Source organism: Cupressus sempervirens, chromosome 6, assembly GCF_028749045.1.
Source record: "Cupressus sempervirens isolate cs-2001-9-10 chromosome 6, ASM2874904v1, whole genome shotgun sequence".
In the NCBI taxonomy this organism is placed as follows: Eukaryota; Viridiplantae; Streptophyta; class Pinopsida; order Cupressales; family Cupressaceae; genus Cupressus; species Cupressus sempervirens.
The window spans coordinates 134,389,419-134,416,029 of record NC_143123.1 but is presented as its reverse complement, the minus strand read 5'-3'; the positions used below and the strand labels follow the sequence as shown (position 1 = coordinate 134,416,029).

The 26,611-nt window shown below is 39.7% G+C and overlaps 1 protein-coding gene across 1 annotated transcript in view; it reads right to left on the bottom strand.

Moving 5' to 3' along the window:
• Positions 1–26,611, bottom strand: part of LOC149551581 (copper ion binding / methyltransferase) — a 284,272-nt gene that overhangs the window by 87,596 nt on the left and 170,065 nt on the right. The window contains exon 5 of the mRNA XM_089787094.1: positions 15,810–15,907. Coding sequence (XP_089643220.1) covers positions 15,810–15,907 — 98 coding nt within the window. The remainder of the gene's footprint in view (positions 1–15,809; positions 15,908–26,611) is intronic.

Sequence of the window (26,611 nt, the reverse complement as noted above, 5' to 3'; positions counted from 1 at the left end):
TTCGGTCTAACCTAGAGGTCAATCGGAGTTGTCAATCAAGAAATATGGTCATTTTAGTGCCTCAAAAGTGGACATTTTAGGTGCAACAGCACGAATTAAAAATTTGATGTTATATTTTCAATTTGACATTCACTTTTTGAAAATATAACATTTTATTCACTTTTTGTTATGTTTTGAAGTTACTTTTCATTTAAATTTATAACTTAAAGTGACTATAGTGCACTTTATGTTATAATTTTAAGTTGAGTTACTGTTTAATTTTTCACTTAAAGTGACTATAGAACTATATAGTTACTTTTTAAATTTTTGATTTTTAAATCAAATACTTATATAAATGTCACTTTAACTTAATGTTTATGACTTATATTGATTAATATAATACATAAATATTATTTTTGACCCATATTGTTGACATTTTTATAAAAATAAGTGAAATGCATAACTTAAAAGTCTAAAAGTGGACATTTTATATGCATATGCATGTAAAAAATTATAAAAAGTGGAAACTTTTCATGCTAATGCATATAAAAATTCATTTTGAGGACCTTTTTCAAGTCATTACATCAAAAGCTTCTAAAAGTGGACCTTTTTGATGCAATGACATAAAAAGTTGAGTTTTCATGCTTGTGCATGAAAAAGGTGAGATATGTTTATAAAATATGTAAGTGACTCCAAAAAGTGAGATTTTGGAGAGTTGCACATTTTAAAATATGTAATGGGCTTCAAAAAGTGAGATTATAACCAAAGACATATTTTAAAACATGCAATTGTATCAAAAAGCTCCTATGTTACCTTATTACATATTTTAAAATATGCAATGAACAGAAAAATGTCCTATTATGTGAAGAAAACATGTTCTTGCTCCAAAAACCCCCTATTTTGATCATAACTTTTGATTCTCTTCATGGATTTGAATGAAATCAATTGCATTCATCATGTTTTGGAGAGGTGATCATTTCGCCCTCATCAAAAATCAAGTTATTGCACCCAAAAACATGTTTGAAACTTCAAGCTAGGGCACGTTTTTTGCATAAAAATCCATAAATCTGCCAAGTTTGATCACGTTTTTGCATGAGATCAAGTCGTTTTTACCTTTTTAGGTGATTACATTGGTTGAGGATCATTATTTTGGTGTTAAATCATCAAAATACTTTACTTTGAGGATCACGTTTTTTGCTTGTTTTGATAAAAACGGCTCAAGAACTTTCAAATCTTTAAAACGTGGCAATGAGGAGCTAATTTAGGGCACGTTTTGTGATCTTGCATAATAATCTCCTTGTTTGCTGCCCTCTATCATTCGGATTTTGGAAATTTGACAAATTCTCATCATTTTTGAAGAAAATTTCAAAGAAAGAGCATCTTTTCCTTCATTTTTGGCACATATTAATAAAGTAAGTGGACTTCTTCTTTCTTGTGTTTTAATTCATGCTTACCCTTGCTGATTTGATGCTTGAAATCGTTGGATAGATGCCATTTGTGAAAATCTTTGCCTTAGAATGTGCATTTTTTCTTTAAATATGAAATTTTTCTTCATTTTGATGTCTTTGGTTCTTCCCCAAGTTCCAAATTTGAATTTCATCTTTGGGAGTGCATTAAATCTTGGTATGTTTTGAGTTATTTTCAAAGGTATGTTTTTCTCTTGTTTTGTTTTTGTATGCTTGTTGCCGGTTTTTCTCCATTTTGGAGAAGTTGCAAGTTTTTTTCCCAAAAACTTGTTTTTCCTTCACTACATGCGAAAGCATTATCATTTCATTTCACGTTCCGTTTCCATGTCATTACATCTCACATTTCATCCGACAAATGCGATTACATGTTTTTCACTTCATTCGCCATCCACACATGCATGTAATCCCATTTTCTGTTTCCATTTTCATCCATCTCATTTTTCACTTTCATTCGCACGACATGATTACACGAAATGCTTTACGTATAATTGCATCTTAAACGTCCGATTTTGATCAAAAGTCATATTTTGAAAAGACAAAAAAGATGTTATTTTCATTTTCCCTGAATTTTGACTTCTTTCTTCCTCCAAAAGTGACTATATAATTCATTATCTCACCTCCATTGTTTCATTTCCATCTTCATATATGCATTCGCACTTACATGAATAAATACATGTTTCCACCTCATAACATATTTTACATGTTACCCTCCATCCGCATTCGTATATACATGTAAAGTATACACATTTGCATTTACGCCTCATTTTTTCACCTTCCGTTACATATTGCATTTACATATATGCATGCTTCATTCAATAAAGCTTTGAAAACATTCAAGTCACTTTTGAAATCAGCAACTTTCACTTTGCACGCATTCCCATGCATTTCACCTTCGCGCATTTCCATTTCATTACATTTTCCATATTCATACTTTCATTTCATTTCACATTCCGTTGCATGTGCATACGCTTTCTCTTCGAAAGTCACTCATATTCGAATCTTCACTGCTGCTCTGGAATTCACTTACATGGAGATTCCTTCTGACGATGTATTTGTGTTTTGGAATTTTTGTGTTACAGTACAAGCACAAGAAATGTCCTCACCTTCCAAATCCAAGGGCAAGATGAAATACCAATATGACAAAGAATTGGCTCATGCAGTTCCTTCTTCAATTACGTCTATTCTGGATAACATACTAGACACCAAGATTGGTCACGTAGATGTAGCCGATTTTCTACAAAGGATTGAAGCTCCAGCTACGCATGAGATGAAACGCATTAAAAGAAGCAACATCCATTTGGTTTCTACATTTCCCATGGCGGCCATAGAACCTGATTTTGTCTACGGATGTGCTCAGCGCTTCACTCCTAAGACAAGGAATATCAAAGATGCTGACGGCAAGGTTATTATTAGCCTTCACCCTGAAGTCATTGAACAAGTCTTCAAAGTTCCTCATAAATCAGAATGTGTTGATTTGACTAAAGATTCCTCATTGGCTTGTTGGAATGAACAAAAAAGTAACTATCAGAAGTATGTCAACCTTTACGAGTTAGACAACAAAAGAAGTAATTTTTCCAGATGGCCAAAGACTCTTCACCGGTCCAATTTTAAACAGGAATATAAAGACCTCATCATCCTTCTCAGCAGAATCTGTGGTCTTAAGGATTCTTACGACTTTGAGCCATGGATGTACAAATTTATGTTTCAAATCATAGAGAACAAAGAACATATCTTTTGAGGAGAGCTTATTAGTACTGCACTCTGTCAGCAGATATGCAAAGTAGGAACATCAGTACCTTTTTACATGAATTCATTTTTAGTTTACATTGTTGCTACTATGGGGTCTTTTTCGGGGCTATCCACCAAAGGTGATCCTCTTCAAGTACCTGTTTGGGAATACTATGACCAAATTACTTTGGCTAACAGTAAGTATCATTACAGAAAAGTCCAAGATGGTTTCTTTGGACATTACAGGTGTCTGTTCGACAAACAGTTGTGTATCAAATGAGTATCTAATGCAGCATGAGAAAAGATAAAACAGTACGGCTGCATTTTTCTTCAATTTCACACTTTCACATACTTGAGAGTTGGGTATTTCAAAGGAGAGCCGTATACCTTACCTAGGTATGCTACAGATCGAATTATTCTAATGGAGTTAGCAAGACAACTCATGGATGTGCAGAATGATCAGCATGCATCACATAGGCCTGGATTTGGCATCAACTCAGCTAGACCTTTATCTATTGGCAATTATTTAATTGTTTCTATACCTAAAGCAAAGAATATGGAAGCAGAGTTGCAACTGATTACATTGAAGAGGTTCAAGGGTAGATTTGACTTTGATTATCGAGAGATGAACTCTCAGATAAAGAGGGCTTATACTCATGTTTATCGCATTGAAGACATTTGGATTGACATGAGAACAGAGCTTGATATTATGAAGATGGATTATTGCAGGTTAACCTTGCAACAAATAATCAATCTTAATATGTTGGAAATCCCTCCAGATTTCCAAGTTGAAGATGATGGCAACATCCTTGATCAAGAATTTCATCAAGCCGGTTTTGATAAAACGTGTCCTTTTCCTATTCAATGGCAACAAAAAGAAGGTACATCTATTATGGACAGGTTTCAATCCATCTTAGCAAACACTAACAAGTGGTTGAAAAGTAAAGGCCTAAAAAGAGTAAATCCTAAAACGGGTCTAGATTGTGAAAGCTTTGGTCCTCCTGGCAGGAAGTCACAACTGGAAATTACAGGAAAAGATGGTGCTTCATCTTCAAATGTCAAGAATACTCTCAAAATCAAGTTAAAGGGTGGAAAAGGGACTAAATCATCCCAAGTTCCTGAACCAATTCAAGAATCAGTGACAGAATCAGAAGAAGAATTGGAAACAGAATCCGAAAAAGAAGATTCAGATGAAGAAGGAGAAATAAGAATCATATCTCCTCCTAAGCCTGCACAAGCTTGTACGTCTTCTCCACATGAAGAGCCCTTTTTGCATGAGGTTGATGATGATGTAGATTCATTTTCTACTATTTTCACTCACTCTATTCCCGTCTCTGAAGTTAATACCATGGCTCTTCCAATTTCATCTGTTGCTCCTCGTGTTCCTACACATGATCAATTTGAACACTTAGCAAATGTGTTTGAAGATTTTCCGACTCTTACTAGTGGTCAAGTTTCCCAACTTGATACATCTTTGACAATATTTGAACTTTTCATGGCAGAATCTTCACAACATGTTCCTATGCCTACAGCAGTGCAAACTGAATCTTGTTCAGTCACTACAGATATACAATCTAGATCAATGTCAATGGTCTCCACTATGCTTGCTTCTACAGATGAAACTTTCAGCCTACCTGCATGGTTGAGTAGAATAACAACGAAGAGAAGGAAGGTGGTTGTTCCTCCTGAAAATCTTCCTGTGAAGAAGACTAAATCCAAATCTCTAAACGACAAGATTGTTTCTAGAATTTTGGTTGATTCTGACAAAACCAAGTATGTTGAGGTTGCTGAGCCTTTAGTAGATAAACCACTAGCTCTGATTATAAATTTATTAAGGTTGAAGTTGGAAGGCAATCTCGTTTGAGTTCTTTGCAAGATGCTCATAATGCATTGGCAAATGTATCAAAAAGCAATCATGAGCTTTGGGAAAAGAAGAATCAATTGAAACAGGAAATAGCTCGTTTGAATGAGATCATTCAGAAACAACCTTCTCAGAATGTTGTTACATCACAAACATCTAAAGAAAGAAGGTTGATTGAAGGTGCTAAGTCTTGGATACAGGAAATCATTGTTGAAGGAGTTCGAGCTATCATAGAAACACTTGCACTTCTAAAGCGTATCAAAGAGATGAACAAAATGGAACTAAGCTTAATTTCTTCTTTGACTCAAGAAGCAAATAACCTGAAGGAAATCCTTGAGGATTGGGATGAAATGATAAAATTTGATCTAAATGCTATGGTCTCATGTGACATTCTTCCGTCATGTGAAATGTTCTTCAGATTTCAAGGACTCATTGGTTACAAGGAAGAGACCTTAAGAAAGTTGATCACAAAATTGCAAGTGGCTCTTGAAGATTGTCAAGCAGTTGAAACAAGCCTTACTTGTGATTTAGAGCAATTGGGATGCCATGTTACTAATAATCTTGGTAATCTTTTAGCAGCAGAGAGAATGAATTCAGAATATACAATCAGAATCAATGATGATGTAGATTCTGAAGAATTCGGTTCGCACACAATGAACAAGTTCATTTTGTACAAATCCTTGACAAAACACTTGTTGGATAATACAATAGCAAATTCTAAAGTTGTTCAATCAGCATATGAGAATGCAGTGAGGATCGAAGCCATATCAAAGACAATGGAGATTGCTGATCTTCCTAAATGCGTGACGTCATTATGAAATTCAAAGCACTAAGAAGCAATATTTAAGATTGTTATGTAATTTCTACTTCATAGTTGTTTTAGATGCATTACATGATAAAGTGTAATTGCATGTAATGCGAATTGCATGTATGTAAAAAGTGTAATGCGAGTTGCATGTAACCCTTTTAGTTTCTGTAGTTAGACTTGGTCAAAGTTGGTTGAGTTGCTCCCACTTTTTCCTCCCCCTTTTTCTCAACTTCTTTGCCTATATAAAGGAGTGCCCCCCTCATTGTAAAATCATCATTATCTTTATACAAGAGAGCTCTGGACAAATTGTGCCAGCAGAACTTTGTTTGTGTAGCACTATTTTGAGAAAAAGTGAATACAAAGGAGCATTTGAGACTTAACTTTGATTAAGTGAGATTGTTATTTGTGTGAATTGTAAGATTTGTCTATAATTCATTCAAGTTACCTTTGATTCGTACTATCTTTTGTCATTGATATTGTATCTTGTGATTGATAGAAAAGAGTTAAGAAACAATTGAATCCTGAGCTTTGACCAAAAACAACTGTGAGAATCCATAGCTAGAAGCTTTGTCTGTAGCTTGTATTTTCGTCTTAATTCACAAAATAGTTAGATTGTTATTACTTTTAGGAGTTTTTGTGCCCTAATTGTAAAGATTTTACCACATAGAAGTTCAACGGGACTTAGAGCCAAACTGGTACGTTTTGGCTAGCCTTTGAGTTAGTTAAAATTTATCGGTATCACTGTTTCCAACTCGCGATAGAAGTGTAATTAGAGATTCACCTTGCCCATTATTCGCCTTACGAATAAGTGGATCCTTTCTTGAAAGTTAAGAAGAGAGGATAATAGTAACACCCTATTTATAAATCTCTCAATTTCTTGCTTACCTTGAGTTGATCCAAGGAACAGTGAGAAGGGGGAGCCTTCCCTTTAAGGTAGGAGAGACTCTGTCTCACACGGTGTGGCTGGTCATCCTATTTTGCAACTGAATTTTTACCCAAAACTGTCAGTTGCAAAATATCCACCCAACAAGTCCTAACCATAGTAGCACAATTTGGCTGGAAGGCCCATCAAATGGACGTCAAGAGTGTTTTCCTGAATGGTAATCTCCACAATGAGGTCTACATAAAGACCAAGGTTGGCGATAAAGACCATCAAGTTCTCAGATTGGTCAAAGTTCTCTACGGCTTGAAGCAGGCCCCTCAACATGGTTCATAAAAATTGATAAGTACCTCAGGGATCAAGGCTTCCAAAGGAGTTCTTCAAACTCAAAGTTGTACATCAAGACTACTGACAGTGACATCATCCTTCTGGTTATTTATGTGCATTATTGCCTAGGTGTTAAGGTTTGGCAATAGTCTTCTGGTATATTCGTCTCTCAGTTCAAATATGTCAGGGCTTTGTTAGAAAAATTATGTATGCAGGATTCCAAGCCTGCATCTACACCTATGGAGAAAGGTCTCAAGTTATCAGCCAAGTCTGATTCTCCTCCCGTTAATGATACTACATATAGGAAACTAGTAGGAAGCCTCATCTACCTCTCTACTACTAGGCCTGATATCAACTTCGAAGTTAGCTACATCTCACACCTTATGACAGTTGCCAAGGCTGATCATTGGTTACCAGCAAAGCATGTGCTTTGTTATGTGAAGGGCACTTCAGATTATGGAATTCTTTACTCTTGAAGTTCTAATCCTAGACTCAATGCGTTCACAGATTCAAATTGCGCAAGCTCTATTGATAATAAGAAGTCAATATTAGAATGTTTATAATATTAGTTAGTGGTAGTTATATGTTAGCTTTCTTTAGCTTTCTATTATTTACGATCATTTCCTAAGGAAACATCACTTTATTCTTTTGTATATATAAACCTCTTAGTCTCCATTAATAACAAGCAAGTATTTTACCAATTACTTTGTAATAACAAACACGAGTTCAACGTTTTGATAACAAGTATGTGTTGCTAGATTTCAAACTCAAGAGACAATTCCCAAGCATGTTGTCTTAGTATTGATGTGTTGAGGGACATCTGAAATGTCACCACTAGTGATGGAAGTTGGTATTGATTATTTCAGGCAATTCTCATTCTTTCAGAACCCAAGCTCATTTGGTTCGTGGATGATGACAGGAATTGGCTTTTTCATAACCCGAATTTGAAAATTTTTGCATTTGTTTCAAAATTGGCAAAATGGAATTAGAATACCAAACTTCTAATTTTGTCTCAAAACCAGGTTATCAGCCTTCCTACTAGCAATTAGGAATTGAAAATCAAAACCTGGTTATGCTATTTGAGGTGTGTAAAAAAATTAGATTGGACTACATTTTGGAGTCTGCCTTCAACTCCAAGCTTATGCATAAAAATGTATCTTTCCACTCATCTTCCGAGTGAAACAAAAGGTAGAAGTAAAATCCCAAAAATAGGAATGAAGGTTTGCAAAACGTTGATTTGGCTAAATTGGGATTTGTAGAAATCTCGATTTCTACAAATCCACGAACCAAACAGACCCTAAGCGCATACTTATGAAGGTTCTTTCCTATTGAGAGATTTTTATTTTGAATTTGAATGAGATTTCTTCATCGTATTTACAATCGCAAGTATTATTCCTAATGGCCCTTATGTGATTTCGTTCATATGCGGCTAGTGCTTGGGTGCATTCAAACATTGAGACAAATAATGTTGTTATGAATCAACATGCCTTTGCCACATTCCTTTACTTGACTTACAAAGCATAAATTTGGACTCCTTTGAAATCTCCTATTTTGTATGGGAATCTATGCCTCGAACAGTTTTCTAATAAAGAAGTTTGAGATTTTGAAAAATCTTGAGCAAGTGTATGAATCTACAGATTTCAACATTCAAACAATTCCTTCACCTTATATGAACTAGCATCGCTTATGAAGTTTATTGACGGACTTTCTAAACTATTGCAAGGTGATTACCATATGGGACTCACGTTGTTGAGAGCAACTTGTTCTTTGCAAGAAATGTATGCTCAAGCACATATGGGGCTTCCACTTCTTCCATCTCTCCTTTTCTTTTCATGTACCTTTCTTTGTAGCTACTAGGTGCCCTAAAAGAATATTTGAATAATACATAGCCCTTATGTGCTTTCGTTTGGCAAACAAACATTGAGTCGTTAACACACTCTCATTCACAACAACTCTGTAGATCCGTTCACTCAGATTTTTTGTGAAGCCTATCAAAGCAAAATAAATGTTGCATTGGATTTTCAGATTCATTTCAGCTTAGGATTCCCATGTGTCCCTTTATCTTGGTCCATCTAATCTCATGTTGTGGAGCTTAATAGCTACTGCATGGAGACTAATATTTTGAGCATCTTGTTGAGTGGGATTTGTGTACCATAACACTCGTGGAAGACATTTGATGCAACTTTAAAACATTCCACGTTGACAATTAAGTCCACATACAGCCACTGCAAGGGAACTTAAAGTTTGAAGCAAATTCTTGAAACAATATAGTTGTGCTTGTTGTCAATTGCCTAATTTGATTATGTATATAAAGGCCATGAGAACAATCTGGTATAGTAAAGAATTTTGCTTCCAAATTAGTTTCTTGTGTTTGTGAAATTCATGTCTTTGGGTGTAAAAAAAACACTTGACCCAGACTTCACTTTTCCTTGTCAAACTTGAATTTGGCCCTTGAAATTCTTGTAAATTATCTTTCATGCAGTTATAAGACATATTCAATCACTTCCAATGCTTTTGCACTCCTTTTGCTCACACTCCACTTTGTTAGATTCCCTTCTTTTGATTACCTTTTGATGAATATAGGTATAGAATTATCTCCTTACCTCTCTTAGATGCTTTTCAAGCATGAAATGCTCAAAAGTTGGGGATCTACTTTTCAAACAAGACTAGCCATACTTCAACTTCATCTCTTTTGAATGCTCTCGGGATTATTGCTTGACCCACTTTTAGATGTTCAAATTCCCCTTCCACCTAGGTGTAAAGGGGCCTCTACAAGAGACTTTGAAATTTCTCTAGCTAGCATTCAATTGACATATCATTCAAATTTAAGACTCAAAATATGGAAATTCTCCAAACCTAAGCTTTACTCGTCTTGGGCATGACTTACCACTTCTCAATTGGAACAAGAGGAAACTAAGAGGATTGAAGCTAGAGCTACCAACAATACCGAAACAAAAGAGGCCAAGACAACCCAAAAGACAAGGGGTCACATCTTTCATGTCGGATAGGTGAATAGGTCGCAACAGGTTCCAGGCAGAACTCTTCAAGAGCAAGATCACTATGTTAGGCCCTTTCCTCACCGAGCTTTTCAACATGGTGGTTTCTATGGATTTACCACCTCATGGTCACAGCATATCATCAATCTGATACATAAAGCTAGCCCCATTTTTTATCCAAAAAATCACAAGACTATCATGGTTGGACATAGTTTTTCTAAATTATATGCCATAGTTCTGCATGCTCTCCTTTTTAGGGAGTTGGATCAACGTCAAATATGGGCTAGGAGATGGGTTGCATTCAAGTCAAACTATTATACTATGGATCACATCTCTCAGTGCTAGTATTGAGGAGACTCGACATTGCTCTTCGAAGGTCTATTACTGCTTTGTGGATTTCTGCAAAGCTTTTGATTTTGTGCCCAGGTTTGACCTTTTCAAGAGGCTTCGCAACTTTGGTACTTTAGAGACTCTCTTGATTTCCTTCATGGAACTCCACAAGACAATGATTGGTCACAAAAAGAACCCCCATGAGGTTTGTTACTTCATTTGGAATACCATCTAAATGTAGCAAGGTTTGTTGTCCTCTACCTTGTTCGACTTGTCTATTTATAGCTGTAGGATTTTCTACGACAACACTGGCTCTTGGAGGATGATGGTTGTTTGCATCAGGTTTTGATTTATATCTTTCTCTTTGTCAAATAATGTGGTCCTCTTAGTCTTCTCTCCTAAGGGTTTTCGGAGAGTGCTTGATGGCCTCGCTTCTTTCTATAGTAAGCAAATCAACGCATACAGATAATAGATAAGAACAACAGAACTCCTTGTATTATTTGCACATGCCAAGAGATTACATTATGCTTCTGATGATGATTACAATGACCCAAGAGGGTGTATAAATACTTTTTGAAGAACCTTCCCGAAGGGATCCATTGGCTACATGACAATCACTGAAGGGCCCGACGGCTACATAAAAAGAAACTTCCCAAAGGGACCCGTCAGCTACATAACAAGAACCTTCCTGAAGGGACCCATCGGCTACACAATATCTATCGACGACATCATCCCCCCCAAAAGAAAAGTCGTCTCCTGGCGACTTCAAAACTAACAAAAACAAGAGACTACAAAATACAATAGAGAAAGCATATAAACTACAGAGGAGGTTGTGATCCTGAAGAATGTTGTTGTCAGCACAACTCATAGACCTGCTCCGCCCGGATGCTCAAATCCATTTGAATCCATGTGTTAACCTCTATGGATTCCTTTAGGAGAAGCGTTGCATCCATAGCCTCGGTCTTTGCCAACTGTAATTCCTACTCTGTCACTTCCTTATCCCGCAACAGTGCTGAATGCACAGCTGCCCACGCTACTTGTTGGCTGGCCAGATCTGCATTTACCCTTTCCCTAGCCTCCTTCTCTGTTGCCAAAGATCTCTCCGTTCCGACTCTGTCTGCTACCCTGTCCGCCTCCGCATGCCTGCGAGCATAGTAGACTGCTTTGTACAATCCTACTATCTCGTGTGCCAACTTCTCCATGGAAGTATTGCACGGACCCAACTCCAGATTGATGGCCCAATTCGCCAACATCTTCGATGTCTCAACTGTTGGCCATCCTCTATCCTCAAAACACGAACGGAACCATTGTGGACAAATCCCCCTGATATAAACCCGAACCAAATGCCACTCTCTCCGCCGAGTCATAGCCTGCAATGCCACATTTTGTCCCTTCTGCAGCATAGCCCACATCGCCCTGAGGTAATCTATGCATCTATCCTCATCTGACCCATAATCCTCCTTCGGCACATTATCCATGGTCCATTCCCCATCACTGTTCGTCTCTGCTACCGCTACTGTAACCATGTCCACGTCTAGTGCTGCCTCCTTCCTAGGCGAACCCTCCAACTGTGGAACTGACACCTCCCGTGGCTTTGGTACAACTACTGGTTCTGTAGGGATTCCTCCATGACTGGGGGACTGAATGGACGATCCGACCTCGGCAAGAATGAGTCGAAACTACTGCCTCAAAAATTCGCTTGCTCTATCTATCACCTCCATTCTCTCGGACTGCTCTGACTGTGCCTCCGTCAACAAAGAAGATGAAATGGTGACCACTGCATCTGAACCAATCACATCCAAACGAACTTGGGGTTCGGACTTTGGCGCTAGAAACTCTATCAACTCTGCCTCTGTTGGTGCAACAGGGACTAGCGTACGATCCTGGGAAAGCAAGCCCTCGGTCAAAGCTATAGGAGACACAAGATCCCACCTGCACTTCTTGTTTCAGGGTTGTAAGGTGGAGATCTCCTTTGCACACACTTGCTCAGGGGTCAAGTTTCCAGGCCCTCACTTCAGCATGCGTTTAACCCTTCAGCATCATATCAAGGTTATGGTTCTTTAGCCATTCTAGAGAGGTGTTTCCAGGACACCACATCTAAATGACTCTTATGGATAATTTGAATTAGACTAGCAATGCTTTATGGCTCAATTATTTGGGGGCCTTCTCTGCTTGAGTCAGATTGGGCCTCAGTGGAGCAAGTACAGTCCCTTCTTTGCATCATCAAATGCGTGCAACACAACCCTCAAAATATTATCCTTGTTGAGATCATTGCTCGCCTTTTCAGACTTGGCACTATCTTTGACATGATTGGGTTCTTACATCACCTTCGATGCTTCGCAAACTCCTCAAAGTGGCATCACCGATACTCTTATCTTGCTTATTGCTCCTCAGAGGCCATTGTCAGTGTTTGTTCTCTCAAGTTGAGGCTCTCCTTGTGTCAATTAGGATCGAGATTGATCACCTCCCTCCTTTCCAATACTCTTTGGATACCCCCTTTCATCTCCTTTTGTCTCGACAAGAGTTGAACATGCACATTGTATTTACCGTACCGGGTAAATGGTTTATTAATGCATATAGACCATAGACAAGAACAGCAGTACTCCTTTTATTATTCGCATATATGTCAAAGAGGTTACATAGTGCTTCCAATGATGATTACAATCCATCTTAGATGGTGTACATATACCTACCGAAGGGCCTTTCAGAAGGTTCCCGAAGGGACCCGTCGGCTACATGTCAACTACATAACAATTAATTCATGCTAATCTACGCATCGGCTGACAAAATATTTACTGACGACATCATAGGGGCTAGGGGGCGGGTTCCCTGGGATCAAATATTCCCACCTAGGTTTACGTCACCAATTGATGATGTATTGTCGGGATTCCCCCCTACGACGCATATTCCGTCGTACAGGCGGCTGTATCAAACATGCAGATGTTCCGTCTCGCCCCACCTAACTAATGAGAAAGAGACCTTTCTCGCAGCGCGACCCGATTCTACGTCTGAAGTAGAAAAAATCGTCTCCGGACGACAATCACAAAATATCCGAGACAAATTAACAAAACGGAATACATTAACTGACTAACTACAACAAGATAGATCTATTTCTGCCACACCACTTTCACATTCGTCCCATGCCTGCACCAAACTGGTCTCCAAACCATGTTGCATCTGTAGCCTCTGCTAACACAATACTGTCTCCTTAATCAAGCTGACCTTCATAGCCACCCATGTTGCTTTCTCTGCTTCCAGCTCCTGGGTACCCTAAGCCAAGTGTCGTTGTACTGCCTTCAACTGGATGATTAGCTCTTCCCGAGCTCTCTATGCATCCATCAAGACAGCTTCATGTCCAACACCTACTCCAAGTGCCTCAAAGCATATCACCCCTCTCGAAAGGCTTGCTCTGTTGTTCTCTTCACCTCTGGTATACAAACACTCTATGACTGCAACAGCTCCAAGTCTCATCAACTGGTCACACTTCCCACGATTGATAATTGAACCAACTAATCGAGGGGCAGCACCCCTGCGGGGTCCTAGTGATTTTCTTCTTATCCCACACTCTTTCTGGCAACTGGTTGTGTTTTACTACCTATTTATGTCTTTCCCTTTCCTTCGGCATCATACATTAATCATTCTGAACATTTTTTATTTGTTGTTTTTTTTGGCTCCTCTTCTAACTGCTTCCTTCTGCCTTCTCTTCTTTACCCGTACGGATATGTTGTTTACTCGCCCATCCTCCTGTTCAACATACGCCGCAAGTTTTAATTGTTCTGTCTAGTTGTACGGCAACCCATTATCTGCTTCACATGCCCATCATTAAATTCTCGTACGGTAGTTTTCTGAACACATGCTATGCTTTAATTCACTGTATGGATTACTTCGTTTGTCGCCTATCTTTGTCCCAATTCGTCATACAATGGCTAAGTTAAAACGTCGTACGATGTCTATATTAAATCGTCGTACAGTGCCAATGCAAGATTATAACTTGTTGTACGGCCATGAAACTCTATTTAAAAGCCGTACGGTAAAATAGAAGATGAGTATACGGTGTTTTATTAATCTCCCTGAATCCAGCCATATGGTGCTTACTAGGAAAACTCACACTGTCATACGGTGAATAACAAGAATCCTTGACTATATATTTCGTACGGACATGAGGGCCCCTAAAAAGGTCGTACGGTAATTTTTGAAGCTGCTGTATGGTGAACTTGATGACCTCTTTTTTTTCTTTTTTTCTTTTTCAATTTTTTTTTTTTTTTTTTTACAAGACTAGATCATTGTCTGTCCCTCTTACCTTTCCCACTGCCGGTCACATTCTCTTCAAATCTTGCTTGACTCCTTTAGAGTGGGATCACATCAACTCCGTGTTCAAACTAACCATCAGACAGCTACGAAGGATAGGTTCTGTCAGCAATGTGGTTTGGGCAAAGCTGAGACAAAGACACATTTCATCTTTCGCTGCCCTATGTACAACAAGATCAAAAGGAAATACTACTTCTTGTTTAGGAGGATCCAACCTCTCTCATCCTTCTTTAGGTATATTGATTAGAGGTGCCTTGCGCTTTATCTTCAAGAGGCCTTGAAACTTCAGGACCACTCTCTACAGCATCAACTCCCTATAAGGCCACACCCTAACTAATAAATCACTTCTTTCTTCACGCTGATTCCACTTGCGTGGGGTACCACGAGTCATCCCTCTCCAATTGGCCATACTAGATCAGTGAGACAATGCAATGATTCCACTCAGGAAAGCTCTTATTCATATTCTTCTTCCTAAGGTCATTAGAGACAATACACAAATCCTTCTCACCTTAGGGCCTATCCTTTGGTTCTGGATTTTCTTTTTGGCTTCTCAGGGAAGCTATTGTATGCCATTGGTTGTTGTTTTCTTTTTTATTTTGTTTTCTCTCCTTGGACATTGTTTGGTGTTCCTTCTCTAGGTTAGCCTTCCCTGTTGTTTCCGCAGCCCCTTAGCCCCCTTTAGTGGTCATTCTTGGCGTTAATAAATTTATCTTACCTTAATCATAAACATAAGAGCCACTAACGATTAAGAATGACAAGAACATAGACAACACACAAGAAACAAACAAATTATCCTCTGAGGTTGAAAATGAGAATCACAACAAAGGATTTGCACACGAAACAATAACCCACATACGGTAATGGTTTTCCAATAAAAGTCTAGACAAATGTTACCCATACTTTTGATAAATTGCAGCTAACCAAATTTATTTGAAGACTAAACTTTTATAAATGAAAAGAGGCTACAAAAAGAACATTTTATGTTTTGTGGACATTTATCAGAAGCATAATTTAGAGAATGTTGAGAAGGCAACAAAATTATCCAACAAAGAACAAATAAAAATGATAATCTAGGGCAATTGAAATTTTCGTTATATTCACACAATATTGGAGATAAAGAACTTACAGCAATGACAAGGTCATGATCCCGCTCACTCTTGTTACTGTGTTGAGACAATGCTTGGATATTCTCGTAGCTGTTAATTACAGGCAATCCCTTCACATCTTAACAAGAGAGCAAGGAATCAGAAACTAAAGTGTTTTACAATGAAATTCAGAAAGATAAACATGTAAACCTACCAAAATTGTTATTAATGATCTGCCAAAATCTAAAAACGAATCCCACCAGCACAAACACTTTCACTTCATTCATCATGTGTAAAGCTATTTTGCACTGTTATACAGAAGCTGTCATAGCATTGCGTAATGGATACTGCAAATTTTTTCAAGATGCAGGCCCTAATACATATATGTCTACATATGCAATTACAAAAATGCAAATATAACTAAATGTATACATATAAAGGCATATGACATGACACTTAATCTATTTGTTTATATATTCTTTTCATTTTATATTGTCAATTTATAATTTTTATTTTGTCATTATATATTTGTTTTCAGTGATTTGAATATTTAAATTTTTCATTTGCAATTTTTGAAAGTGCTTCTACAAAAGCAAATTGGGTGATGCTTAACAGTGTGCTATCCTATCCAGACATCAGATACAAGGAAATATGGGCTTGAATATGTATGTGTTCTAAAACAAATATACTAACAGATGTATATAGGTAAGGGAAACAACTCTGGCATATGCCCATTTCATAGAGTGGTCTAATCCACTAAGACTTTTGTTGTGCCTGATAGATCTTAATGTGCTTGAATCCTTTAGGCCTTATGTGATATCCCTGCCATACTAGGGCAGAGGGAAATTAGGGCCGACTCAAGGCAACAAAGTTCATGAGGAAAAGATAGCACTCGAATTAAATAAAATAAAATCCTGTATATGGCCGACCCTTTTGAAAAGACACTTCCTTTTTATCAAGTCATCCCTCCAAGAGTTGCACCCTTGGCAATTAAAATGGTATTAACAGATGCTAAAGTCGCAGGATAGGAGGTGTGAAATGGATTGTATTTACTCTGATCAATTTGTTTAGAGCAAAAAATAGGGCAGTTGATGCAAAAACACATAACAGAAAAACGGGTTAAGGGTTATGCATAGAAATTAATAAGAAGCCATGAGTTATTAAGAATAATTGTTCATAATTAACAAACAGAAAATACATTTTCCCAAGGCAAAGACTAACATGGTCTCCTAAGGCAGTGATTAATATTGTTAATGGCAGTGGCAAAGAATAAAGAGCAGTAATTAATTTTATAATAAAGCAGCAAATATCTTTCTAAAGGACGGTGATTAGTAAAGCAAGGGCGCCATCCTTGGATAGCAATGCTTGTTTAAGAAGTATTATATCTCTTCAATTAGGTAGCAAGATATAAAAGGAAATAGTCTTCCTTGGAGGCAGGCTCAAAATCAACTAAGTCGGGCATGGAAACAGAGAAAATTAGCATTTGATCAACCAAGAGATTTTCAGTCTCAGAATTAATAAAATAGACAGCCATTTATATACTAATCAAGTATTTTGGTATGAAATATAATGCATGGCATTCTGATTTGGCTTATTTTTTATTTGTCATCCATCTGATAGGAAGTAGGATTCAATGCAGATAACATATTACTTTCATCCAATCTGTACTCCCACTATGGAGGGGAGAATGTATATACAAGGGATGCAAGTAGCCAGGGTTCCATACAAATAGAGCAACCCTGAGTCGGGCTGGGAGGCTGAATGGTGGATGTCATTCCCTGCTCCTGGGCTTGATGGATAGGCACAAGACCCCTTGTATGATCTCCCAAGGAGCTCCATAATGTGGATGGGTTGCTGGAAAAAGCCTTAAGAGAATCCCAAATGTACATTATGTAGATTACAATGTTGATTAGAATTCCTTTATATAACATTGCTGATTATATGTTTATTATTCTTCCACAATGATAACTAACCTGATTGCAGGCTGTAAATCAAGATTTAAAATGCACAATTTACATTCATAAATATATTGCATACCTTCTTTAGGGATTCTAGTGCAAATCCTAGTAGGAGACATTATAATTGGCATAAGAGAAATAATAACACAAGCCTACGGGACAAAACTACTTCAACCACCATCTAATTAGGGGTAATATCCAAAGGTCAAAACTAAAATTGAGTAAGCCAACACTGCATTTCTATATGTATGTAACTACTTAATGTCTAACATAAGCATGCTTACTCCATGTGTATTTTATGAATGCGCTTGAAATGTACGCATTGTGTTTACTTCCCAAGTGATGGACTTAAACATGTTTACTCCATGAGAACACTTCTCATGGCTGCTTCGTGTCTTTATGTATTGCTTCATGCCTTACATATCTGACCTGTATTTATATAGCTTCATGCCTTTATGCCTTACATGTCTGATGTGTATTTATGTGCATTTTTCATGCCTGACATGTATCTATATTGCTTCATGTCTTCATGCCTTACATGCATTTATATTGCTTTTGCCTTACGTGTATGATTTGTGCCCTACATGTATTTACACTCCATCTCTTGCATGTACACTTCATGCCATATGTGTACTTATGTGTGATACTTATGCGTTACATATGCTGCATTGCATGTAGTCATGTGTATGATTTATAGATCACAGGTATTCATGTGTACACATCATGATTTACTCCTTATGCATATCCATGAGTATGATTCGTGCCTTATGTATACTGCATGCATTGAGTGTTTGCTTCATGCCTAACATATTTACTCCAATGTCTCTTCTGTGTCTTGTATGTTTGCTTCATATTCCACATGTATTTAAGGTTTCCCTCCTGTATGTCATATTTTCAACATGATTAGTTCATGTGTTTATGTCCCTTCCTAATGCATGCATTTAGATCTTAAATATGTTTGGCAAAAAGTTTGTAATGTCCCCCATTTAGCAGGTTCTCATAGCCAAGATTGGTCAGTTCATCACTGCCACCCTTGTGAGCTGATGGTAAGTTTTGAGCGTCCATGAGGCAGGTTTGCTATTTATAGTATGTCTGTTTTCGACTGAATGCTATTTTCAACAGTGCAGTGGAGGCACAGTTGGTTGGTTGTCATCTGCATTTGAATAAGCATATTATTCATGGAGTTCATATTTGCTAAGTTATTTATGAGGCTTTCATTATTATAAAGGTACTTTAAGTTATTTTATGTTATAATTTGAAGTTGTGAAGATGAAGCATCTTAAGTGAGAAGTCTGAGGAAGAAGCTGGTTTGCACAATTGAGTTATAAATATGAAATCATTGCGAAGAATTAATCATCCAATTATACGTTAATCTGAATTTAGTGTCTTCTCATACTGTCATAACTGTGGCTGAGAAGCGATTGTTTGCTACTGGATTTGGCGTCCAGGAATTCTGATATTCAAGGTGGTGCTATCTGGTTCTTTCATTTGCATTGTTGTCTCAGCCTTCCCGGCATAGTTGGCAGAATTTTTAATTCTAGAAATCTGTGTTGTATATGAGTCGCCTGTAATTCTCTTATGGCCCTAATAATTAATGCCTCATTTGGGCATTTGCCTTCTCTATTATCACTCACAGGTTCATGGCAATCTATTTTTCTTGGTAAGCAACTGTCTACATGCTGTGTGCGGTTTTGTTCATGACAGATACAAGGCAGCGGTTTACCTCCTGATCTAGCTGTGATTGGTATTTTGGCATGGGAGTGTTGAGTTATGCAATTTGGATATCTACTGCTGTAAACAGGTTTAATTTAATATCTGAAATCATTCCCTCCTTTTGGGAATAGAAGAGATTAATAGCAGCGTTTAAATCGAAGACAATTGTGATTCTTCCATAAATACTTTTAAAATTTAATCACTATTTCAGTATTTTCTGTATATTCCAAAAATCCAAAAAAAAGAAAAAGAACAGTAAAAACTCAAATTCCAAAAAAACTTGTTCATATCATTCAGCATTGTCAGCTAGAGCCAGCTTGGACTCTTTACAGTGGTCTCAGAGCGGTTTCCTGCCAGCCTGCAGGAAATTGGGTTCATTGCATTATCGCTCAGAGATTCATTCTGAGTAGACACTATACTCACAAAGGTCGCAATTCTCCGCTAGGTGTTGGAGAGCGGGAGATACAGTTTGGTAGCATGGGCGATAGAGGTGCTAGTGGTTCAAGAGATACAAGTTAAAGAGATGTTGGCACTAGTTTTGAGATTAATAGAGAGGCCAAAGAGACTTTCAGAGATCCGGTAGCTGGACAACATCATGCCACAAATGTGTTGCAGCATCTTTCTAACACACTGCAGTGTATTGCACTCCCTAAGGGACAGAGTAGGGAGAAAGGTACTCGTGAAAATTTTGCCAATTCACACAAGTCCCGAATAGATGACAAGTCTACAGCTGGTGACAATATTAGAGTAGAGCACTGGGTCAAGATTGATGATAGGATCAACAAGACTGGTTATATTGGTGCATATGATAGGTCATAGAGGCATACTTTTATGAGACTAGAGGCCGATGCGGTCAGTACTCAGACTGAGGCCACACCTTTTGTGGATGATATGGCCACACATTTTGCTCAGTGGGATGCTCTTCTGCAACCCATCATGCAAAACCTTATTTTTGACAGATTTTTGACACAAAAGCAGAAGCATACTAGAGGTAGGCTTGCACCTAAGAGACAGAGACCTAGGTAACCTGATTTACAAGAAGTGCCCAGTAAGATGACATTAGCACATTTTGATGGCAATGGTAGAGTGAGAAATCAAGCATGGGTCCACAAGCTCAATATTTACTTGGCATTACGTCCTTGTCGTCAGGAAACGGTGTACCAGGAGCTTCCCGACGTTGTTTCGGGAGGTTCCCGACGATGTTTCAGGATGTTTCCGACAATATCAAGAGCTTCCCGATGGTGTTTCAGGATGTTTCTGACAGTGTATCAGGAGCTTCCCGATGGTGTTTCAGGAGGTTCCCGACGGTATATTAGGAGCTTCCCGACGGTGTATCGGGCTGTTCTCGACGGTGTATCGAGAGGCTTCTGTTAGTGTATCAGGATATGTGCCGTCAGGCCGACATGTATCGGGATGTATCCAGAAGGTTCTATTATTGTAGTTGACATGTTGTATGTGGCCGATGGATACCTTCGAGAAGGTTCCTCGGACAATATTTATATCTCCCTTCGGGATCATTGTAATCATGATGATATCAGAACCTAATGTAATATCTTGGCATGTGCGAATAATAAGAAGAGTTCTGCTGTTCGAGTTCATGTTCATTATCTGTATGCAATTCTTAATTAACTTGTGCGGTAAACATTTGGCGCCGTTGCTCGATGGACCTGGAAAGGTAGGAGAATGAAGAGTAATGCCGAATCAGCTGAACAAGAATAAGAACAAAGTAAAGGACAAGGACGAAATACGCATAGCACATGGCGATCTGATTTTGGCGCAGCAAGCTGAACGCAAAAAGAGATTCCAGAAGATTACTGCCGACGGACGCAGAAGTGCGGAAGCATTATTGGAGGAAACGCGACAGCGTGTGGAATTGGTGGAAGAGGCAAGGGAGGAGTTTTTGAATTGGTGTTCGCCGAGGGAAGACAGTCTAGACGGAAGAGAATCGACTCGCACGGCTCGGAGTGCCGAAGGAGCAAGAGCGTGGAGTGAACTCTTCATCCAGGATCCACTTCCAGAAGGAACGGATTCACTTAACAGAGACCCTTCTTCACCAAACACAGTTGTACCGAGTGCGAGCATCGGAATACCAAGCGTGCGCGTCGGGATGGTGGGACCAAAGGAGAAGTTACCTAAATTTGATGGTGATGGAGCAGCTGATCCCATCAGACATTGTAAAACTTGTGAAACGATTTGGAGAGCTAATGGCATAACGGATACAAATGAATGGATGAGGCAATTTCCGGCAACCCTACGAGGTGTTGCAATTGATTGGTTTACTGATACCGATCCACAAAAGTTAAACAGTTGGGATAACATTAAAAAGGAGTTCATCGCCGAATTTCAACTGCTGCGCGACAATAATGAAATTGTAGCAGAGATATTCAATACTAAGCAGGGGAAGAATCAAACAGTCCGAGTCTTCGCAAGGAAATTGAAGGACTTGATCAATAAGATGGAGAATAAGCCAGCTGACAGGTTACAGAAACGATGGTTCATTGAAGGCCTTCACCCAAAGCTGCGGAAGAAGATGAAGATCGTGCCACCATCGACATACATTGAAGCATATAACCGGGCAATGAATTTGGAAAGTGAGCAGAAGACTAAGAAGAAGAAGAAGAATAGTTCATCCGATTCAGATGACGACGCCTCTTCAGGAGAAGATAGCAGTGATGGTGAAGGCAGCAGCAAAAAGGTTCATGCCCTTCAAAAGGACATGATTCGGATGATGAAGGAATTCAAGAACATGAACAAGGAGACTAAGGGCAATGAACTGTGGTGCACAGAGTGCAAGAAGGAAGGCCATACAAAGGGATCCTGCCCGAAACAGCAATATTGTGAGATCTGCCAGATTATGGGACACTCGGTAAAGGAATGCCCTTTCAATCTGAAAACAAGAACACCGCAGCAAGTGTTCCTGACACAGGAGGCATCCCCGTCAGGAGGGAAGGAGACCACCAGTACGGAAGGTGCCACATCAAGAGGATACAGAAATAATTGGCGTGGTCAAAACAACAACCACAATAGTGGCAGCAACAATAATAGTGGAAGAAGTTGAATCCAGTATGATGCGAATGGCCGACCTATAGTTCAATGCCATGCATGCAATCTGTGGGGTCACTTCGCCCGAGAATGTACAACGGCGAACACACCGAAGTTGCTATGCCGATGGTGTGGACCTGGCGATCATGATGATACTAAATGCCCGAAGTCCGGAGTAAACTTGATTGCCGTCAGGACAGACGAGGAAGAAGTTCTGGCTATCACACGGAAGCAAGCGAAGCTCTACCCTAATCCGACAGAGGAAAAGAAGAGACTGGAGGAAGCCCGTGCAGAAATCCAAAAAGCAACACAGGGAGAAACGGCACACCTGAAGGACACACTTGGTACCTCTATACGGAACTGTGCAGAACAAAACGTAAGGCAAATCTTGCAAGCCGAGGTACCCGTCAGGATCAATGATTTGTTGCTCACTATGCCTCAACTCCGTACAGCACTCACGAATACAGTTCCGATTGCTAAGCAACCAGTAGAGCGAGAAAAGGAGAAACAGGGAGACACAAGTGCAGAAGACCCGATGCTGTTAGCTCTTTCATCTAGACACTATCCGGCAGTTGTCGAAATGGGCATTCTCGGAATTGTGTTAACAGACACGATCGTGGATGGAGGGTCTGGTGTCAATGTGTTGCCAGAAGATACCTGGAGCAAGTTGGGACAGCCGACATTGTGGCCACCTACCTTCTAGTTGTTAACAACCAATCAACATGGGATCAAGCCATTGGGAATACTCACAGCGCAACCAGTGACAATTGGAACACAACCATTCCTGTTGGACTTCGTGGTGATTCCTCTAAGACGGAAAGGGTATGATGCTATTCTAGGTCGAGGGTGGCTGATACAAGCCAAGGCAAAGCACGATTGGAAGAAAAATACTCTATCGCTCGAAAGCAAAGGCCGAAAGTATGTTATCGATCTGCACACTCAGATGGTCGGGGAAGAAGCCCTATCGTTAGACTCCGAAGGCGAAGAAGATGAAAAGGAGCAAAGCATGGAACCAGATCAGGAGGGAGTTCTACGACTGGAAGGAGATGATGAATTGGATTCAGTAAATGGTCTCTACCATTGGTAGATAGAGGATTATGAATTGTTTCAGGGCTGCAACGTATTGACAATAGAAGGATACACTAATGATGAATTTCCAAAGGAGTTTACTCAACTGAAGGAAGGCAATGCGTCACTCGATGTGACCCCGGCACATAAGTTCTCTGAAGGGGAACCCATCAAATACAACGAAGTCGCATTGCAGACCATGAATTTGGGAGATGAAACCGAACCACGGAACATACTAGTAGGGGACAACTGGGACACAGTACTAAAGGCAGCAACATTCAAAATATTTTTAGAGTATAAGGATGTGTTTGCATGGACATACAAGGACCTCAAAGGAGTACCGTCGGAGTTGTGCGTGCACCGCATTCAGTTGATCGAAGGAGCAATACCTGTAAGAAAGCGGCCCTACAGAATGAACAAAAATTATGCGGCACGGGTTACGGAGGAAATCAATCGAATGTTAGAGGCCGACATTATTTTCAAGGTGCGGACCAGTGAATGGGTATCCCCGATAGTGATCTCACTGAAAAAGGACTCCACTCAAATCCGAATGTGTTGATTTCCGATGCCTAAATGCCGTCACCATCAAGGATCCGTTTCCGATTCCATTCACAGACAACATCTTGGAAGAGGTAGCGGGACACGAGATCTACTCATTTATGGATGGTTTTTCTGGCTGCAATCAAATTTCCATCGCAGAGGAGGATAAGCTGAAGACGACATTTGTCGTAGAAGATGGGGTGTATGCGTATAATCGGATGTCGTTCGGTCTGTGCAATGCGCTTGCGACATTTCAACGAATCATACTACATATTTTTGATAAGATGTCCGTCAGAAACTTCAAGGCATTTTTGGATGATTGGTCGGTGTTCAGTGCGGAGGACAAACACCTGGCAGCATTTGGCGAGTGTATTTATGGTTCCCCAGGGCAAGTTGCTCGGACACATAGTCTATAAGGAGGGACTAAAGGCAGATCCAGACAAAGTGCGAGTCATATTGGAGATGCAGCCATCCACCAATGTAACGGAGGAAAAATCTTTCCTTGGACATATAGGCTATTATAGATGCTTCATCAAAAATTTTGCCAGGGTAGCATATCCACTGGACAAGTTAACGTGCAAGGGAGAATCATTCCGATGGGAAAAGGATCAAGATGAAGCATTTGAAGGGCTCAAAGTGAGGTTGGCTACTGCACCCATCCTGGCCTACCCGGATTGGAATAAGGAGTTTCATGTGCATGTTGATGCATCTAACTATGCGATCGGAGCAACTCTCGCACAAACAGGAAGCCACGGGTTGGATCATCCGATCTACTTCGCCAATCGGTTACTATCAAAAGCAGAACAAAATTATAGTACGACCGAACGGGAAGCATTGGGGATGGTCTATGCTATGCAAAAATTTCGATATTACTTGCTGGCTACTCCGTTTGTGTTCTATGTCAATCATCAGGCCTTGTTGTATATGATCAATAAACCAGTCATTCAAGGAAGGATCAGCCGATGGTTACTCCTGTTGCAGGAATTTACCTTCAAGATCATCGTATGGCCAGCAAAGAAACATGTAAGCGCCGATCATTTGTCACGTATCAGAACAGGAGAACCGGCAAACGGTGTGAATGATGACTTTCCTGATGCACAGTTGTTCCGGATTGCCGCACTACCGAAGTGGTATACAAGCATCGGCGAATACTTGTCCACGGGACAGTTTCCAGATACCATGCCATCAAATGAAAGACGGAAGTTGGTGATATGGAGCGGAACATTTCAGCTGATTAATGGACTGTTGTATAAAATGGGACCCGATCAGATCCTGAGGCGTTGTGTCCTGGAGGAAGAAATTCCACGGGTACTGAGGGAAGCGCATGAAGGACCGACAGGAGTACACATGGAGCCGGACACAACTGCACGAAAGATACTTCTAGCAGGATTATTGTGCCCAACGGTATACAATGATGCCAAGGAATGGGTTGTTGCATGCGATACATGTCAGCGCGCGAGGAAACCCTTGAAGAGAGACTTCATGCCTCTGAATCCCTCTCATGCTCAGGAGCTCTTTGAACGATGGGGTTTGGATTTGATAGGACCCCTGAAGACGAGCAGAACCAGAAGGTGTTGTTACATTGTGGTCGCCACGGAGTACTTGACTAAATGGCTGGAGGCGCGTACACTACCAGATAACTCAGCGGTAAGTACAGCACAGTTTATTTATGAGAAAATTATTACCAGGTACGGCATTCCATTACAACTAACAAGCGATAGAGGAGGACATTTTGTAAACCATGTGATCCGACTGCTCACCACGGAGTTCAAAATTTACCATTCACTATCAAGTTCGTAATACCCAAGAGCAAACAGACAGGCCGAACCTACCAACAAAATCCTGGTATCAATTATATACAAATCCTGCGTAGTCGAAGGAGAGGATTGGGAGGAGAAATTACCTTCTGCTCTGTGGGCTTACTGTACAGCGTATAAAGTTACAACAAGACAGACGCTGTTCCAACTGATGTTCGGGCAGGACGCTGTAGTACCAGCAAAATTCATGATACCAAGCCTGCGGATAGCGCTAGAAAACAAGTTGGGTGACATGGAAAGCTTAAGGGAGCGGCTGTACAAACTAAACAGGTTGGAGGAAAAGCGATTGTTAGCACAGTGGGCCACTGATGTAACCCAGAACAGGCGGAAGGCGTGGCACGGTAAGCACTTGAAATTGAATAGGTTTCATCCTGGACAGTGGCTGTTGAAGTACGACGGCCGGAATGAGATCAAGCCGGGCAAGTTCAAAGTTAAGTGGGTCGGACTGTATCAGATTCGAGAAGTAGGAGACAATGGAGCAATAAATTAATGGACTTTGGATGGACAGGAACTGCCCCAGGCGGTGAATGGCTCGAAGCTCAAGGTATACCACGGTCAAAAGACTTTTGTGTCAAAAAATGACCTTCGGGTGACCCCGTCGTCGTTGCAGACCGACGATGCTGACGGTCGAAGGGAAAATGTAATGTCCCCTCTTTAGTTCGACATGGCATTGATCATGGATTTGCCTATTCCAGACTCTCGTAG